Source organism: Arachis duranensis, chromosome 6 (genome assembly GCF_000817695.3).
Source record: "Arachis duranensis cultivar V14167 chromosome 6, aradu.V14167.gnm2.J7QH, whole genome shotgun sequence".
NCBI classification, from domain to species: Eukaryota; Viridiplantae; Streptophyta; class Magnoliopsida; order Fabales; family Fabaceae; genus Arachis; species Arachis duranensis.
This window is the reverse complement of record NC_029777.3, coordinates 81,596,289-81,611,022: the sequence shown is the minus strand read 5'-3', so window position 1 is coordinate 81,611,022 and position 14,734 is coordinate 81,596,289. Positions and strand designations below refer to the sequence as shown.

Here is a 14,734-nt window from a genome sequence, read left to right as displayed (position 1 = left end):
ATAAAGTGTAATGTAATTATGTATACCCGAATACTATAGTTAGTTAGAATAGAAAGAAGAGTTAGTTGGAGTGTGAACACATTAGGAAGGAAGATAATATATAAAACAAAGAACTCTAATATACAATTACAAGCTGAGCTTCTGATCTCTATTCGACAAAATATATGTAACTAATTTTTAGTTAGTCAACTTTAGCATTTAAGTTTATAATTTAAAATTTATGGTTTAGTGTCTATAATTTGAAATAAATAAAGTAATCTTTAAAATATTGACTAATGTTAACTAAACAATTAATTTTTTAATATTATGTTTTCTGTTTGTACTTGCAATGTAAGCAATCTCAATTTTCTTTCAATTCTTGCTTTGCTTTTCTGATGAGAAATTTTGTTATGGTATTAGAGCGCTCTTTATAATTGGGGCATTGCCGAACTACTCTGATCTGATTCTCTTGCATTTGACAAATTTAAATGAAGAGTTTTATTCTCTTTACTAAGGTATGTTATCGGTAATAAATGTGTTCATCCAATTGAAGAAAATTTGGGAGAAATTGAGGATTTTAGACCAATTAATGTGTACTCATGTGCATGCAAAGTTTATAAAGAACTAGATTTCATTATGTGTTTTCTTGAACTGTCTTAATACAGATTCTCTGAAATTTGATCACAAGTTTTGTTAATGGATTACTGATAAACCATTATTTTATGGTTTACAATGTGTTTAATTGTGTGGTTTTATTATGGTCTTTACCCACTTATTCATATAATTAGCATGCATTTATATTTCATTCCTAAAATTATTACATGATTGAAAACATGCTTCTTTGGTCTTAATTTGGCTAATGTTAATCCTCTCTTATTACATTTCGATGCGTTGATCTATGTGTTAAGTATTTCAGGCTTTATAGGGCATGAATGAGTGAGAGATTGGGAAAGAAGCTTGCAAAAATGGAAGGAACACAAGAAATTGAGGAGATGACCAGCGAGAAGTGACGCGCACGCGTCAGCTACGCGACCGCGCGGAAGAAAGGAATTCGCAGTGACGCGGTCGCATGGCTCACGCGACCGCGCGGATTGGAAAAGCGCAAGTGACGCGGGAGCGTGGACGACGCAAACGCGTGGCAGGGAAAAATGCGAATGATGCGTCCGCATGGATGACGCGATCGCATGACGTGTGCGATCTGCAGAATTACAAAAGTCACTGGCAGAAATTCTGGGCCGCATTTCAACCCAGTTTTCGGCCCAGAAACACAAATTAAAGTCAGGAAACTTGCAGAGACTCATCATGCTATCATAATTCACAATTTTAGTTTTAGATGTAGTTTTTGGTGAGAGAGGTTCTCTCCTCTCTCTTAGAATTTAGGATTAGGATTTTTAGAAATTAGGAATTTATCTCATCTTCACATCAGGTTCAATATTTCTTTATTTTAACTTCTCTTCTACTTTAAGATATTTTAATGCTTTTATTTGTATTTGATTTATATTGCCCAATTGGCTTATGAACTTTCCCATGTTAGATTTCATTGCTTCGAATGTATGTTATTTGAGGTATTCCAGATATTTATGATTTTAATTTAGCTTTCTACATTCTTGGCTTTGGTTGATTAATTGGTGACTCTTGAGCTATCAAACTCATTGTTGATTGAAAATTGGAATTCTTCAAGAATTGATTCGAGATCCAATAACTCTGACTTTTCCCAAGGAAAGACTGGGACTTGAGGATTCGAATTAATTCATTCACTTGACTTACCTTCATAGCTAGAGGTTAACAAAGTGGGAGAAAAATCCAATTCTCATCACAATTGATAAGGATAACTAGGATAGGACTTCCAGTTCTCATACCTTACCAAGAGTTTATTTTACAGTTGTTATTATTTTATTTTAAGTGTCATTCAACATACCTTTTACCTTAATCCAAAACCCCAAACATACTTTTACATAACCAATAATGAGAACATACCTCCCTGCAATTCCTTGAGAAGACGACCCGAGGTTTAAATACTCGGTTATCAATTTTAAAAGGGGTTTGTTACTTGTGACAACCAAAACGTTTGTACGAAGGGATTTCAGTTGGTTCAGAATCTATACTTACAACGCGACTATTTTTATAAAATTCTTTACTAGCAAAAATCCTAACGTCAAAATGGCGCCGTTGCCGGGAAATTGCAAATTAAGGTCAGACCAATCCAAGATGGATGGAGTTAAGAGGATCTAATCAACCCTTTAGGCAATAACACCCTCCAAGATATCATGGACGATGACCATTCTACAATGCATATCCAGCTGAAAGATATGGTGGACAACCTTGTAACTACCAACAAGCCCCACCCCGTGCCTATAAACCATCCTCACAACATAACTTTGAACCACCACACTCACAAGTCCCTTTCCACCATTCACCTCCATATGACCCGAATCCTTATTCACCACACCAACCACCATATGAACCATACCCAGAACCACCACCTCAATATTCACCATCTCCATATCCTTATCAAGATGAACCACCTTCCTACCATGAATCCTTTCTCCCAACAAATGAACCCTCCTATCCACCCCAAACCTCCATGGAGAAAGCATTTACCGATCTAAACTCTACTATACAAGCTCTCGCCACCCGAATCAGACCATCAAATACCTTCAACAATCAACTATCAAGCTCTAGTGCACTTCCTTTTCAACCACATAATGATCCACCCATCCCATCACCACCATCCATGGAAGAGCACCCATATCCATCAATCCAAGAGCAAGATGATCCCAATGATGCTATTGATATGGAACAAGAGAGAGCGGATCGTCTTCGCGAACCCATACTTCATAAAGAGCTAGAGGAGGCACTAAAGGTGAAGGTAGAAGAGACCCTTGAAGGTGAAGGAGTAATTGAAGGGAGTTGTCATGGAAAGGTAATCATCAAGGAGGAGCAAGAGTCAAGGAAACAATAGATCAATTTCATGCAACCCTTCATCAATTGGAGCAAGCAATAAGTCAATTACCTTCCGGACGTTCGAACACTCAAGGGACCCCCATGGCTTCATGTGGAGAATCTAATGAAAAACGTAGTATGAAGGAGACACTAGAGACACCAGTGGACAATAAGGAGCATGACTTTGTACTGGAACAAGTGGAGAAAACCATAATAGTTGCAGAGGAAGAAGTGGTTGAAGATTTAGGAGATGCAGAACCTCCACGGGAACCTCAAGTCACAGAACCCTCTTCTAAGGAGTTTGAATTTATTGTTGAGGAGGGTGTACAATCCCCAAAGCATGTTATGGTTGAAGACTTAGAAGAGGTTGATCAAGAGATAGAGATTCAGGAAGAAAAAGCACAACCTCCCATGCCCTTGGTGAACAATGAAGAGGAAATTGAATCAGAAGAAAGCTACCAAGAGGAAGAGGTTGATATTGAAGAAGCTTGCAAAGAGGTGGTAATTGTCAAAGAAGAGCACAAGGGAGTGGAGCTCGCACGTTCATTAGAAACACCTCCCCCTAAGTTGCCATCATCCTTCACAACATTCAAGTGGGTAAAATTCATATCCCTTAGCTTTCTAATTCCACTTGAACATGGGCTACTGGAGACGGATGGTCAACTTAGAACTCTATGTGGTATTAAGAGTAAGAAGAAGATGGTCAGTGCTAAGATTTATCCTGCAAGGTTTAACATGGTTGTGTGCTCAACATTTAAACGCAAAGGTTAGTGTAAAGCTCGACTGAATGGGTCTAAGAAGTTGTTTGGCTGCTTTAGTGAGAATTTAGACTACTTACCACCCAGATGGAACAATATTGCTCAACAAGAAGACGGGTGCAAAAGCAAGGTTTGGGACCTCGGAATTCAATCTAGAAATCAATACTCTTGGGGCCTTGTCACTTGCTTTAACTTGCATGAAGGCTTTCTACGCCTTGTTTGGGACCCCGGAGGCTACTGGAACTCCAAACATTGGTGGAGAATCTTGGATCAGTACAAGCATAAACCACCATAACAGGAAGCTCACCAAAGGTCCAACTTAAGGACTTTAACTAAAAGTGCTAGGTGGGAGACAACCCACCATGGTATGATCGTTCTTTTTCAATTTTATTTCGTGTTGTTTATTTTTTTCTATTTTATTTTATTTTCATTGAACCTGGAAGTTTTCATAGCATCTACATTAACACTGCATACTGCATACTGCATAATTACATAATAAAAAAAAGAGAAAACACGCACGCGACGCAACAGCATCGCTGACGCGTCCGCGTCACTAGTGCGTTGGGAAGAAAAGAATTGAACAGAGAGTCACGCGAGAGCGTGGCTGGAGGTGCGCCTTTAGCATAATTTGACCCCACGTGACCGCATCGCTCACGCGACCGCGTCATGTGGAACTTTGGCCTCCCACGCGACCGCGTCACCCACGCGGTCGCGTGCCATGAAAATCGACATCAAAAAGGTGCATGGCCGAAAGTTGTGCTGGAATTGGGTTGGACTCGTGCTAGAAGCCCAAGCCCTATCACGCGAACGCGTGCCCCACGCGGCCGCGTCGTCTTTTAAAATTGACCATCCATGCGATCGCGTCACCTACGCGACCGCGTCACCCAGATTTTTGGCAAAATGCAATTCAAACAGAGAGTTGTGCGAATGCGAGGCTGCAGTCGCGCCACTAGCACAAATCAAGTGAGGCGATCGCGTGACCCACGCGTCCGCATCGCCTGACCTTATTGCGCACCACGCGGCCGCGTCACCCACGCGACCGCATCGCCAGCATCGCACACCTTAACCTCATATTCCAAAATATTTTATCTTTTCTTCCCCAATCCTAATTTTTCCTCCCTCCTTTCTTACTTACTTCTTCTTCCCTTCTTTCCCTTATCATTCTTCTTATCTTTTATTTTCCTTTACTTAATTGCATACTTTCATTCATTGCATTATTTTCATTGGTGTTGAAATTTTATTTGGGTCATTATTTTTTTCTATATTTTTGTGGATTATTTGACAATTATATATTACTTTTTAAAGGGTTGCTTGCATGTTCAATTTAATACTTTCAAATAGCTTATTTACCATGCATGCTATGTGTTTGTGAAAACGCCCGTATGGCATTGTGCACTATTTTTAAGATTTCTTTTAATCTTCGACTATAAATGCTTGCTTTTCACAAAACCCTTTTTATATTTTATTAATTAAATATAACTGTTAATACAAATGTTATTGTTAGTTTCTTACGACTAACAATACATTAAAGCTTTTGATACTTGATCTATGCTACTCATGCCCTTGCCGGCATGCTAATAAACATATTGCATCCAATACTCCCATGCCTTGCTATATTTCCATTGATGAACTGATCACATGGAATCGCGACCATGTCTTCCATTCACTATTTTCCTTACTTGGCATGATATTCACTCGTACCGCCCTCCTCTTTGCTCTACACCTTTGACTTCATATCCCTTTCTCCTCTCCCTTTTTCAGGCTAGACACCAGAACGGGTAAAAGAAAAACTTCTACAACGAGCAACAGCTGAGGATCCACAACACCCACCCACCTGTACATTTCAGCATGCACCGAGGATGGTGCAATCTTTAAGTGTGGGGAGGTCGATACCGATCTCCACGGGTCAGTTAGCCCCTTCTTAACACCAATTTTTATTTTTCATTGTTGCATTTACATGTTTGATTGCATGTTTATTTTTTGTGCATATTTTACCACTTGGTTAAAGTAATATTTTCTTTTTCAAGAAAATTTTATAGTATTTTACTAATTTGAATAAAATTTTTTGAAAAACTTGTTTGAAGAAATATTATTTTGGAACATAGCTTAGAGCTCGAATACACAAAACCAGTGAGATTTTGAGCCTATTTGATTGGTTGCATTTTATCAACCAACATTTTATTTTTGGTGAGTGTTTTTCTCTCTAAAATTGTGATATTTGTCTTGCTTAATTCTATATTTCCATTGTTTGATGTATGCATGCACTGATATGATTGAGGCCTTTGTTTCACTAAGCTTACATACCCATATGGCCTTACCCTTTCATCATCCTTTGCAAACCAATTTGAGCCTAATATACCCATTTGTTCTTTACTCTAGCTCATTACTGACTCTAAGCGGAAAATAATAATGTCCTCAATTTGAATCCTTAGTTAGCTTAGACTAGTAAAAGTGCTTATGATTTAAGTGTGGGGAAGTTGGGTTTGAAAATATTTGGTTTGAATAATTGGGTGTTGTATACTTTAGTAAAAATGTGCAAAATAATGGTTGAACACATGTTATTGCATTCCATACTTTAATTATATGCATTGAGAAAAAAAAAGTAAAAAAGAAAAAGAAAAGAGCAATTAATAAAAGGGGACAAAATGCCCCAAAATAAATAAGTGAAATCAATGCATATGAGCTGTACTCAAAACTTAGAATGCATAAATATGTAGTAAACACAGTTGATGGGAAGTTAGATTTTGTATTTTAATTAAATGGATTGTCTTGAATTAGGTGGAAAGTTTATGTTAATTAAGGATTCAGATTTTAGTCTACTTGGCCAAATACAATCCTACCTTGACCCTAACCCCATTACAACCTTAAAAGACCTCTTGATTTGTGTATTGGTGCATTAAATTTTTGTTGATTGTTAGATGAAGAGTAAGCTATAGAAAGCAAGATTAGTAGAGAATTAAGAGAATTGACCCTAGACACTTGAGAGTTAGAATGATATATACTATTAGTAAGGGTTCAGTGCTTAATTCTATGTTCCCTGCTTTTATGAGCTATCTTCTTCTTGTAAGTTATTTATATTGTATTTTGTGATTTGAATTAGTGAAATCCAGTTCATATTTATTCTTGAAAGATTTATTTATTTTTTTTACCAAGTAGGTAGAATCATTTTAGCATGTAGTTGCATTCACATTCATAGGTTGCATTGCATGAGTCATGCTTTTTCCTACTCATTTATTTTATCTCCTTAAGCTAAGCATGAGGACATGCTAATGTTTAAGTGTGGGGAGGTTGATAAACCATTATTTTATGATTTATATTGTGTTTAATTGAGTGGTTTTATCAAGTCTTTACCCACTTATTCATAGTACCCACTTATTCATATAATTAGCATGCATTTATATTTCCTTCCTAAAATTATTACATGATTGAAAACATGCTTCTTTGGTCTTAATTTGGCTAATCTTAATCCTCTCTTATTACATTTCAATGTCTTGATCTGTGTGTTAAGTGTTTCAGGCTTTATAGGGCATGAATGAGTGAGAGATTGGGAAGGAAGCTTGCAAAAATGGAAGGAACACAAGAAATTGAGGAGATGACCAACGAGAAGTGACGCGTACGCATCAGCGACGCGACTGCGCGGAAGAAAGGAATTCGCAGTGACACGGTCGCATGGCTCATGCGACCGCGCAGATTGGAAAAGCGCAAGTGACGCGGGAGCGTGGACGACGCGAACGCGTGGCAGGGAAAAACGCGAATGACGCGTCCGCATGGATGACGCGATCGCGTGACGTGCGCGATCTGCAGAATTACAAAAGTCGCTGATAGAGATTATGGGCCGCATTTCAACCCAGTTTTTGTCCCAGAAACACAGATTAAAGTCAGAGAACTTGCAGAGACTCATCATGCTATCATAATTCACAATTTTAGTTTTAGATGTAGTTTTTGGTGAGAGAGGTTCTCTCCTCTCTCTTAGAATTTAGGATTAGGATTTTTAGAAATTAGGAATTTATCTCATCTTCACATTAGGTTCAATATTTCTTTATTTTAACTTCTCTTCTACTTTAAGATATTTTAATGCTTTTATTTGTATTTGATTTATGTTGCCCAATTGGCTCATGAACTTTCCCATGTTAGATTTCATTGCTTCGAATGTATGTTATTTGAGGTATTCCAGATATTTATGATTTTAATTTAGCTTTCTACATTCTTGGCTTTGGTTGATTAATTGGTGACTCTTGAGCTATCAAACTCATTGTTGATTGAAAATTGGAATTCTTTAAGAATTGATTCGAGATCCAATAACTCTGACTTTTCCCAAGGAAAGGCTGGGACTTGAGGATTCGAATTAATTCATTCACTTGACTTACCTTCATAGTTAGAGGTTAACAAAGTGTGAGAAAAATCTAATTCTCATCACAATTGATAAGGATAACTAGGATAGGACTTCCAGTTCTCATACCTTACCAAGAATTTATTTTACAGTTGTTATTATTTTATTTTAAGTGTCATTCAACATACCTTTTATCTTAATCCAAAACCCCAAACATACTTTTGCATAACCAATAATGAGAACATACCTCCCTGCAATTCCTTGAGAAGACGACCCGAGGTTTAAATACTCGGTTATCAATTTTAAAAGGGGTTTGTTACTTGTGACAACCAAAACGTTTGTACGAAGAGATTTCTGTTGATTCAGAATCTATACTTACAACGCGACTATTTTTATAAAATTCTTTACTAACAAAAATCCTAGCGTCAATCACACAATTAACACATGCTTGACTTCACTCCCAATCCAAAGAAGGGGGGAGAAGTGGCTGATATCCTCAAATGGTGATGAGAATGAGGATTCTCCTAAGGAAGAAGTTTAACAACTTTCTAATATATCATTAAAGAACAAGTTCAAGGCTTGATGAGCGTAATTACTACGACTTTACTTTAAGGAAAGTCAAAGTAATTAGTTATAGCTTTTACAATGCATGAGAAAGTGATATTCTTTGAGTTAGTTTTTTAGTCGGGTTAAACCTACTCAAAGGACTAATTTATTATGAATTTGAACTTTATTTAAAAATTTAGTATTGGTCAATAAATTGTTGGATGTACAAAAGTGGGATTTGAATTTTTGCTACTTATTTAAATGAACCAATAAACTAACTGTTCGGCCAACCTAAATTGGTTATAATACGGCTATATAAGATGGTCTTATAAATGTAAAATAATCTTCACTCTTTGTACTAACATCTAAGATTAAATTAGTTTAAGATCTTATGTGTTTTTTGCGGAGTGTCGCTCCGCTATTTCCTTGAATAATAATTCTTCTATTTTCAAAAAAAAAAAAAAAAAAAAAAACCATCAATGAGGATAACAATTAGACCTGGTGGTAGTGTTGAATCTTTGTTGTGGATCCACGTGACCAGTGTGAAAGATATAAATCAATATATGCAGGGAATTTTAGTATGGGAGGGTTGGTGATGAATAAAAATGGAATGTGTAGTTGGAATAAAAAAATATTAAATTTGTAAGGGAGTGCCAATTTTATCGATGTATAGGTAGATTGATAAAATATATCTGGTGAACCATTTGAACAGGTATCATATTGTCACCATCTTATAAGTCGCATCATCTCTATTCACAACTGAGGCAATTTTAATTTTTTCCCCTTCCCAGGGAGCAATGCATTTTGGAGGTATATGCATGTTTCTAGTCATTTTAAATTTATTCTTGTCGAAATACCATATATATATATACAATCTGAAAAGGCAGCAAAATAAATATTTTTTTTAAGAATCACGTGAGTCATACACTCATACCTACTATCCTACCAAAAAAGTTTTACATTAAATGTCATTTTCATAAGAACTAATTTTAACATATATTACCAAAAAAACTGCATAATTTGGGTTGATTTGATTTTCTCTTGTTTTGATTTATTGATTTTGGACCGAGGTAGTAATAATTTTGTAAGATAGATTCTTGAGGCTAGTTTTAGGTGATGAAAGAACAGAGATTAACCGATTTTTGTGGAATTAGTTTTGTGAAATAGGCAGTTACAGTTGATTCTCTTACAGTTCTGTAATTATATATGAACCTATCACCCTGGTTATATATCTGTTTTTTAAATTATCCCATAGATCAGAGGCTACATTTTTCAGAGACTTCAGGATTCAATGATCAATTTATCCAAGAAACTAAGTGATGCATCTCTCCCAAGCTTCAAAGTGGATCTTTTTGATCCAGTTTCTTGATTGTGCCATCAATAATAAGCTAGGTTGATGTATTCTCTGGAATTCATCATAAGATGCAAAAACAAGAGTAGAGTTTTGAATAACTTTAAGACTTCATCCGGTTTAACTTCACATGATGATATTCTTGAACATTAAAACATACATTGATGACCCACTCCTTGAGACATAATACAATACATCACCTTTTTTTTTTATATTCTGTCAAATACCGATGTAACATGATACTAAACAATCATTGTAGATAAAAACAATAGTTTATTCCAAATAAAAAAATTGATTTCAGAGCAAAAATAACGATTTTAAGAATATAACAACACTTTTTAATAAAGATAATACTTTTAATTTATATCACGTGTCAAAAATTTAATACATAATAATCTATTTAATAGACAAGATCAAATATCTTTATTTAAAGACGATTTAACCGTCTTTGCCTCGCCTAATTCCATTCATGTTGGAATTAAAGCATGGCTTGGTTGTCTTATACGACTAATAAATCAAATGATGTAACCGAATACGGAGAAATTGAGACAACCATGTTGTTGCTAGCATTCTCAAGTGCACTTTTTCGTGGCACAACCTACATTTAAAAGGTACCAAGTTAAAGCATATAATAATTTTGTAATAATTCCTAATGAGCGAAAATGATCAAATATTAAATCCTAACATTATATATATTATTACCTTGTTTGGCTGTGAAAAAGAATTTTCATCCATTTTGTTCGATGACGTGAGCACTGTCTTTGTTGATCTAGATTGTTGCACATTGGAGCTCAATCCATTAATAGTTATCCGAAGCTTCTCAATTTCACTTCCAAAATTCACCACCTGCAAAATTTAATATATTAAATTAATTTCATATATAATGAACAATAAGCTTAGGTTTCATGTATATATGATTTCTTAAATGTCAATAAAATCATACACGTACATATTGTGACTTGATTCATTGTAAGTAAATTAAGTTGACTAACTATTTTTACTCTTTTATCTACAAATTATGACAAAAGAAAAAAATGATTAGCCAGCTCAATTTTTTCACAACGAGTTAAGTCACACACATTATATAATCATATACAATTAGAGTATAATATTAGTGCAATTACCTTCACTCTTAAGTAGGTTTTGGAATCTTGGGAACTTCGATAGCCAATTGCAGATGCAACAATTGAATTAGACGAAGTTTGGAGAGTTGATTTGAGATATATAGCTCCACTTGACTCACTAAAAAGTTGTTGGACCCAGTAGCTTGGAGTTCCATAGCTTTCATGGGAGTTGAATGCTATTGCATCCGGAATCCAACTATACCTGATAATTCAATTTAATTTCTCATCACATTAATTACTTTTATTGCTTTAAAATATATTTTTAATCTCTATAAATATAAGTTATTTTGAATTTTCTCTCTTTACTTTTCTTTTTTTTTTTCTGTTGGTTTTAGACTTTTAATCCCTCTTAATTTTAGAGGGACAAAAGAAATGACAAAAATTTAGACTGAGAATATATGCAACTCATTTTTCTTCTCAAGAAAAAAAAAGTTGGTGGTCAAGAGAACTAGATTATTGACCTTCCATTTTTATTTATGAACAGCGGTGCATAGCAAACCATGTGAACAATATCACTGCATCAAATTAAGAGATAAAATGAAATAAATGTGAGTAAATAACTGGTAGATCAAATAAAGAAAATTACTTAAATTAAAAAGCCAGTTTGCCAAAAATTAAACATAATTAATTAAAAAAAGAAAAAAAAAACAATGTATTATATCCACAATGTTTGGTAACCAAAGAAAATTAACCAAAAACTGTGATAACTTACCTTATTTAACATTCATTCATTGTCGCAACAATTAATGAATACTAAATAAGACAAATTCTGTTGTTTTTTTTTTTTCTCCCTAACATTACGGTATTATATTGCCACCTAACCTGTTCCTTTCTAATCCAATGAGGAATGCAGCTTCAGCCAATGCAGCCAAAAGGGTTCCATTTCTTGCATCATCCTTCACAACAGCATATTCACTAACAAACACCTACATTTAAAGCCAATAGACAAAGTTGATCTTTCATTTATCAAATGCATGTATATAATAAACAATTCATAAATAATAATTCCACTAAAGAAATTAAAAGTATGCAATATAATCAAACCTTTGGACCCGATCTTGATGTCTTGTCGAATACGGAGTATTTGGAAAACATGTCCATAGAATTATTTGGATATATCTAACAAATTAAAAAAAAATCACTAAATATGGCAAACTAAAAAAGAATAAAGTTTAGTAGTTATTAGTTTAGTTGAAAAATTACATGGAAATCAAAGAGATCAGCAGGGTGATTTAATGGCGTTTTAGAACCATCACAATTTGAGATAATCCGAATCTCTGGATAAGCACGTTTTATAGCATCATAGAACTTAAAGTACTTTTCTGCTCAGTCAATAAATAAATAAATAAATACAAAAGAAAAATAAATAAAGTAGTTAATAATAATAATCATAGACAAAATAAATTAAAGAATGATTGCCTTGATAGTGCACTTCGTGATGAGGAAAACAATTTTCATTTCCAACAGCAACAAATCTGAAATCGAATGGTTCAGGATGTCCCATTGAAGCTCTAACAGATCCCCACTTTGAAGAGGGAGAACCTTTAGCAAATTCAATGCCATCAAGGGCATCCTATTGTAATTAAATACAAATCTTAATTTAGAAAGAATAATATCATACATAAAAATTGGTATAATAATATATTGAGTTTACAATTAATTAAAAAAAGTGAAGGTTTTTCATACTTGAATAAAAGGTGAAAGGGCAGACATGTTAACTTCTTCTCCAATGCTCATTCCTAAACAATATATTTAATTGAAAATAAGCAAGGGCACATACATTCTCATAGAGGTAATTGTGATTTTTATTATCTTTTCTTTTTCTAAAAGAAAAAAAAAATTAAAGTTGTAGTTAATTAATATAATAAGAGAACGTACCATTATTAAACACCCATATTGGCAATGCACCAAGGTCCTCTGCTAACTATTTAAACAAAACACATTAAATATAATAGAACAACAAATTAAACATAATCCGATTTAAAAAAAAAAGCCACTATTTTTTTAAGATTATAAAGTCATTAGTGCACCGACTTGAAGCATCTCAAAAAAGCCAAATCCATCATCAGTCCAATATTTCCAAACATCACCATAGTGACCGGGTCTCTGCTCCCATGCTCCAATTGTATTTTTCCACTTAAATCCATTCTTCAGATAGTATCCTTCAACAAAGCAACCACCTATTGCAATAATAAAAATGAACAATTATTATTACATCTTATATAGAGGACCAACTAATATTAGTTAAGTAACAAGTTCCCGTATAAGATAGCTAAATATATACATAACATTATATATCTTATGATTCAAAACTCAGTTATTACTTTTTTTTTCCTTCTTGTTTCATCAATATTGTTTTAATTTAAAAAAAATAAATGTAATTGAAACTTATAGTATTAGCATACCTGGAAATCTCAAAAATTTTGGTTTCAAATCTGCCACCATTTTAAAAAGATCCATTCGGAAACCATGACCCTATACCAACAATAATAGTAAACTTCTAAAAAGAATGATGATTATATATATAAGAATATTTTCATATTTCTAAAACTTCTACACTAAATCTTTGGAATATTTTTTAATATAAAATTTTCATAAATATAAGAACATTTTACAAACCACATATCCTCTAAAATAAAATGCAGATTAATTAACAGTAATTGTGGTATACTCAAGTTAATAACAGCAACACTAACAAAACATACCTTATATGTGTCCAAAGGCATAAGTGATACTTGATCTAACCATAATATGGCTCTCGTAGTAGTTGTTATTTGAAGGTTTGAATTATGATTTGTTGCCTTTGATTCTAATATTCCCTCCAATTTTATCCACTTTAAAATATTATTATCTGTCATGACGCTGCCAAGAACGTATATAATATAAGCAATCTAATTTGTCGCGGTTTCATGTGTAATTTAGATGTGAACTGTTTAAAATATATAATTCGATACTTTAAAGTTGATAAGTGGTCAATTTCTTTTTAAAACATAACTTCTCGTCTAAAATTTACAAATTAAAATAGGGTAGGGTATCCATCATCATCATCATCATCATCAATTCCACTTATTTTAATTTAAATAATGTAACTCACCTAAAGCTAATAATAGAAGCCATGTTAACACGGTGAACAGATCCCGTCAATGAAACTTGTAAATCAACTGGTCCACTAGCTTTAACTTTAACATACATCACAAGTTTATATTTTTTTCCCTTCTCAATATTCTGTTCATACATGGGGAAAAAAGAAGTTAATCAAAGGTAATAATGGTGATTTTTTTAGTGAAAATACTGCTTTAATTTAATCCCTACTATTTTAACTGAATTTTAATTTTGTTTCTAACCTTTAAAACATTTTAATTTTGTTTAAAACACCTTATTTTGTTTTATTTTAATTTTTTAATCAAAATCAAAATTTTTCTTTTAAAAATATATTTTTTTCTTATCATCTTTTTTTAGATATAATAAAAAAATCGTTACTATAGTAACTATAATAGTGATTGTAGTAAGAATAAAAACAGAAGAAAATAAAAAAAAGATATATATTAATACAAAGATAGTAATTTTTAACAAAAAAAAATTGATTTTGACTAAAGAAAAAGTAAAATTAATAGAAACGTTAATATCCATCAATACATTAGTATATATAAAGAGAATTATAATAAAATCAGTATATAAATTAAAATATCCTTTCTTTATATTT

General features: G+C 33.5%; 1 protein-coding gene across 1 annotated transcript in view; it reads right to left on the bottom strand.

Moving 5' to 3' along the window:
* Positions 1-10,242: 10,242 nt before the first annotated feature.
* Positions 10,243-14,734, bottom strand: part of LOC107494170 (alpha-L-arabinofuranosidase 1) — a 7,482-nt gene continuing 2,990 nt past the window's right edge. The window contains exons 4-17 of the mRNA XM_016115202.3: positions 14,126-14,256; positions 13,737-13,893; positions 13,437-13,506; positions 13,066-13,211; positions 12,910-12,955; positions 12,718-12,770; positions 12,451-12,604; positions 12,235-12,353; positions 12,076-12,150; positions 11,854-11,957; positions 11,493-11,546; positions 11,032-11,233; positions 10,610-10,753; positions 10,243-10,505 (exon numbers count right to left, since the gene is read on the bottom strand). Of these exons, the coding sequence (XP_015970688.1) occupies positions 10,407-10,505; positions 10,610-10,753; positions 11,032-11,233; positions 11,493-11,546; positions 11,854-11,957; positions 12,076-12,150; positions 12,235-12,353; positions 12,451-12,604; positions 12,718-12,770; positions 12,910-12,955; positions 13,066-13,211; positions 13,437-13,506; positions 13,737-13,893; positions 14,126-14,256 (1,554 nt within the window). The 3' untranslated portion in view covers positions 10,243-10,406. The remainder of the gene's footprint in view (positions 10,506-10,609; positions 10,754-11,031; positions 11,234-11,492; positions 11,547-11,853; positions 11,958-12,075; positions 12,151-12,234; positions 12,354-12,450; positions 12,605-12,717; positions 12,771-12,909; positions 12,956-13,065; positions 13,212-13,436; positions 13,507-13,736; positions 13,894-14,125; positions 14,257-14,734) is intronic.